The sequence below is a fragment of the Cryptosporidium hominis genome (assembly GCF_000006425.1).
Source record: "Cryptosporidium hominis TU502 chromosome 5 CHRO015029, whole genome shotgun sequence".
Lineage (NCBI taxonomy): Eukaryota > Apicomplexa > Conoidasida > Eucoccidiorida > Cryptosporidiidae > Cryptosporidium > Cryptosporidium hominis.
Genome location: NW_666928.1, coordinates 1 through 3,992, shown reverse-complemented (window position 1 = coordinate 3,992; position 3,992 = coordinate 1). Strand labels below are relative to the sequence as shown.

The 3,992-nt window shown below is 28.9% G+C and overlaps 4 protein-coding genes across 4 annotated transcripts; 3 read left to right on the top strand and 1 right to left on the bottom strand.

Annotated features, from left to right (window-relative positions):
- The first annotated feature begins 42 nt into the window (after nt 1-42).
- Nucleotides 43-555, top strand: Chro.50066 (hypothetical protein). The annotated part of the gene is made up of 1 exon (XM_660306.1): nt 43-555. The coding sequence occupies one exon, from the start codon at nt 43-45 to the stop codon at nt 553-555; it is 513 nt and encodes a 170-aa protein (XP_665398.1).
- A 106-nt stretch (nt 556-661) lies between these two features.
- Chro.50065 (hypothetical protein) lies at nt 662-919 on the top strand. Its single annotated transcript, XM_660305.1, has 1 exon — nt 662-919. One exon carries the CDS (start codon nt 662-664, stop codon nt 917-919), a length of 258 nt encoding a protein of 85 aa, XP_665397.1.
- A 249-nt stretch (nt 920-1,168) lies between these two features.
- Chro.50064 (N-acetyltransferase) lies at nt 1,169-1,654 on the bottom strand. Its single annotated transcript, XM_660304.1, has 1 exon — nt 1,169-1,654. The coding sequence occupies one exon, from the start codon at nt 1,652-1,654 to the stop codon at nt 1,169-1,171; it is 486 nt and encodes a 161-aa protein (XP_665396.1).
- Nucleotides 1,655-2,440: 786 nt separating this feature from the next.
- On the top strand, nt 2,441-3,865 carry Chro.50063 (hypothetical protein). The annotated part of the gene is made up of 1 exon (XM_660303.1): nt 2,441-3,865. The coding sequence occupies one exon, from the start codon at nt 2,441-2,443 to the stop codon at nt 3,863-3,865; it is 1,425 nt and encodes a 474-aa protein (XP_665395.1).
- Nucleotides 3,866-3,992: the final 127 nt, after the last annotated feature.

The following is a 3,992-nucleotide window of genomic DNA, read 5'->3' as shown; positions in this document are numbered from 1 at the left end:
TTAATAGTGGTTTTAAATGGACTGAAGGATTAAAGAAAGGATATGAAGTTAATAATAGTTCTTTTATTTCTGGTAAGTTTTAAAGACTTCATTCATTTACATATTAATATCATTCCTCTTTTCAAAGAAATATTCCAAGCTCCCAAGTTTTCACTGAGAAATACTCCAAAAGGAGTAGTATGCCAAAACGACGATGTTGCCTGTAAAACTTATGTATATGATTGTAGCGATACCAGATTAGTTTGCCATATGGAAGATATGATTTGGTTATTCCAGACTTTTCCAAATAAATTGAATGATAATGTTGATCGAGTTTTTATCAATGAGCAGAATTTAGCTTTAACATTTTTCTCTCAATTAATCAAAAAGTCTTTGGGAGAAACTGAGACTCTATCAAAGAAACAACAACAAATCTTCAGAAAGTCGTCTTTCTCTGAATCTTTTGATATTTCTTCAGATGTTAATTCTTGGGATTCATTTTCTGATGGAGGTAAGTCCAAATTAATATTATCTTTTTTTCCCCATAAAAGAAAAAATCTTACAATTTGTACTTAATTTTATAGGTAAAATACTTCAGCTTAATGGTAACAAGACTGAATTAGTTTCTGATTTCAAATCAGAAGAATGTGAGCTTTGGGAATGGAGAAATAATGACTTATCCATGACTTTCCACCAACTAATTGATTCAAAGACTATTCCACAATCAAAGAATGTTGATAGTAATACCTTCACTGGTGTCAGCAGAAATGATGAGAATGAAAGTAGAAATCTGAATATTAATCTGTTAGATGAAAACATTGAAAATCCTAATAGCAGCCTTTCAGATGATCAGTTCAGTCAAATCTCAATCTTAACTCAAAATGATACAAAAAAAGATATTTCAGATAACTCGAATATTAATGGTAATGAGGAAATTTAATGATTATTAATTTATTTATGTATATATTATATATATATATATTTATATTTTTACGCAATAAAAATATATAGATTCTTAAACTTCTCAATGAAATAATCAATAAGTAATAATCGTTCTTATAATATTATTATCATTATTCTAGTTTCTAATTTAGATTCCTAAATAAACCATTTTGATTTGTCGAAAAATCCTATTTTGGATAAATCAGTATTAATATTTCAAAATACAAAAGATATTCAATGTCATATTTCATGAGACTTTAACTTGAGAACCTTGAAAGTAAAGCTTCATAAAATATGCATCTTCTTTATCAGCATAATACTTGGTTTCTATACTATCTACCTTGTAATTTAATGCCTTTTGATACAAATTCTTTGCAGTATAATTTGAAATCCTTACATGCAAACTGCAGTATGGAGCATTATATATGCTCTGCATACCATGATGATTTTGTGTAAGTAGCTTCTTTGCCAACCCAAATCCTCTATGTGTTCTTAAAACTGCTATTGAAGTAATATGACCATGTAAGGGATTTGAATCATCTTCAATCTTGCCAAGAACATACCCTACAGACTTGTTTGAGTCATTTGAATCGGTTGCTATATCCAAAAGTTGTGGCCAAGTCATTGAATGATAATAATAATACTTAATTTGGTAGTTCTCTGGCAGACAGTACAAATTGTTCTGTTGTATTGTGAACACATCATCTATTGTGGCTCTTCTAATACAAGCCATTCCTCCTCCAAAATTTTGTGTCTATCTTAGTTCTACTCCTTAATTCTTAGTTTCTAATTTCGTTTAACTCCTCTCCTTCTTTTCTATCCCCACCGGATCTTATTCTAATTTTCTTATTTTATTTGTGCATTTTTCTTTTATTTCAACTTGCTCAATTATGGCGCCACCCCTTCCCGCCTTTTGAAAGGTTGAATTTCGACTAAAACAAAAATAAGAGGTTAATAGTAGGTAGGAGGGCCAATTAGAAGAAAGAAAAGTGTGGTGAAACAAGAGGAAATATATTGAGCAGAAATATAAGTGATAGTCAGTTGTATTTTTTTGTGTGATAACATTGTTACGGGTTTTATTGAGTCAGTAATAACAGTCTTATAGTAGTATTAAAAAAAAAAAGAGTAAATAGGCATTTTGATAAATTAAAGACGGGTAACTTTGATGATAAAGCATTTTTAACTTAAGGAGAGAGTATTTTGGTCAATTATAAGTTTATGGTTGGCTAATTTTTATGCAGTTTATGTAAAGAATTCAAAGTGAGTAGCTTTGAATATCAACAAGGGCGAAAGCCCTTTATATATCTATTAGTATTATATATCAATATAATTATTACATTAAATGTCTCTTAAAAGAATTCAGAGAGGTTTAATTAAAGAAGAATTCAAGGTAATCTTTGAATGGAATTATTTATTTTTTTTGTTTTAATATGCTGAAATGCCTTTTTGATGTTAAATAGGAAAACGAGAGCAGATTAGTATTAGTGAATCTTGTCTTATATAAAAAAAGAAATTTAAGATGTCCAAGAGTAAATATGAGGAGGAATGGGAGGAGAAGTTTGCAAAAAATATTGAAGGTAGCAAGATTAGTAGAGATATCAGTGATATTCTTTATGATATTGAAAAAAGTTGTTTAAAGCCTTTAATATACTTTTTAAAGTCAATCCCTTCTGGGTTTGCTCCACTTCCACTTCCCTCTCTGGAAGCTATATTGGAGCATAGTGAAAACGAATATGTTTCATCTTCTTTTGGAGTTGAGAGAAGTATAGAAAGTGAAATTCGAAACTTAGGGACTAATTTCTGGTTCGATATGGTTATGAGTAATGGATCTGGGCCATTCAATTCTAAGCAAATTAATTCTCCAAATGTATTTAATCATTGCTTAGTTAATCAGCTTAAACGTGTCTCTCGTAATGATGATTCAAAGGCAAGTGATGAAGATAAAGAACATGGTTGCGAAAATAGCACTTCTAATAATCATAATGATGATGATATAAATCAGAGAAGTAATCAAGTTAATCAAGAAGATGAAAATTCACAATATAAGAGTAAAAACTTTCAGATTGTGATTTCTCTTCAACAAATGTTGCATATTTATAGAATTGGAGGTATTAATAATGAAAATGTTTGGACAGCTTTATTTGGAGCACAAATAATGGATCATCAAAGTAATAAAGTAGTTATTAAATATATTATGCCTTCATTTCTTTCAAATCAGATTCTAATGGATGCATATACAAACATTATACAGGTTTCAGAGCCTCAGAATAATTCAATGCAGATTTATATGTATTGTAGAAATATTTTAAAACATTTTTGTACTGATATTATTACTCCCAGAATACTTATACATGCAAATATATTCTTATTATGGAATAGTACATTGAAAGATTTTTTCAATAATAAAACATATGATAAATTTCTCTCTGATATATTTAATACGACTTCAGATAATTCACCAAAAGATTCAAATAACTCAAGTAATAATCATAGAAGCTCTTCTGATAGTGTCTTTTCTTTATATTCTGGCTTATTAGGTGGAACATTACCAAGCTTGCTTTTACTCAAAGTAATTGAGGAGGAATTTGCAAAGTTTAGTGTACTTACTCATTTTTTGATTCGAATCTTTGGTTATTTAGACAGAAATAGCTGTCATGTATTTTCAAATTCACCAGATCTAAATATTACAGCTTTATTGTACTTTTATAAGTGTGTATTCTTTCCATTATCATCATCATTTACGGCAGCTTTATTAAATATAATTACAGTTGAAAGAGATTTTTTTGTACAAGCTTGTCTTAGAAGTTTATTTTCTCCAAAAATGAGTGACAAAAATGTATTTGATTGTATTAAAAGAATTGAGGATAGTGAGAAGGAGATAATAGAAATGGATGAAGTTGATGATGTTGAGGAGATTATATCAGGATCTTTTGGAGGAATGTGAAAGAGGAACATCTTTGATTAAATGCAAAAAGGAGACCCATTTTTCTATTGATATGGATAATATTTATAGTAATTTAACAGTTGATAAGTTTCCTGGTGAAAGTTATAATAGGGTTTTATTTAATGTA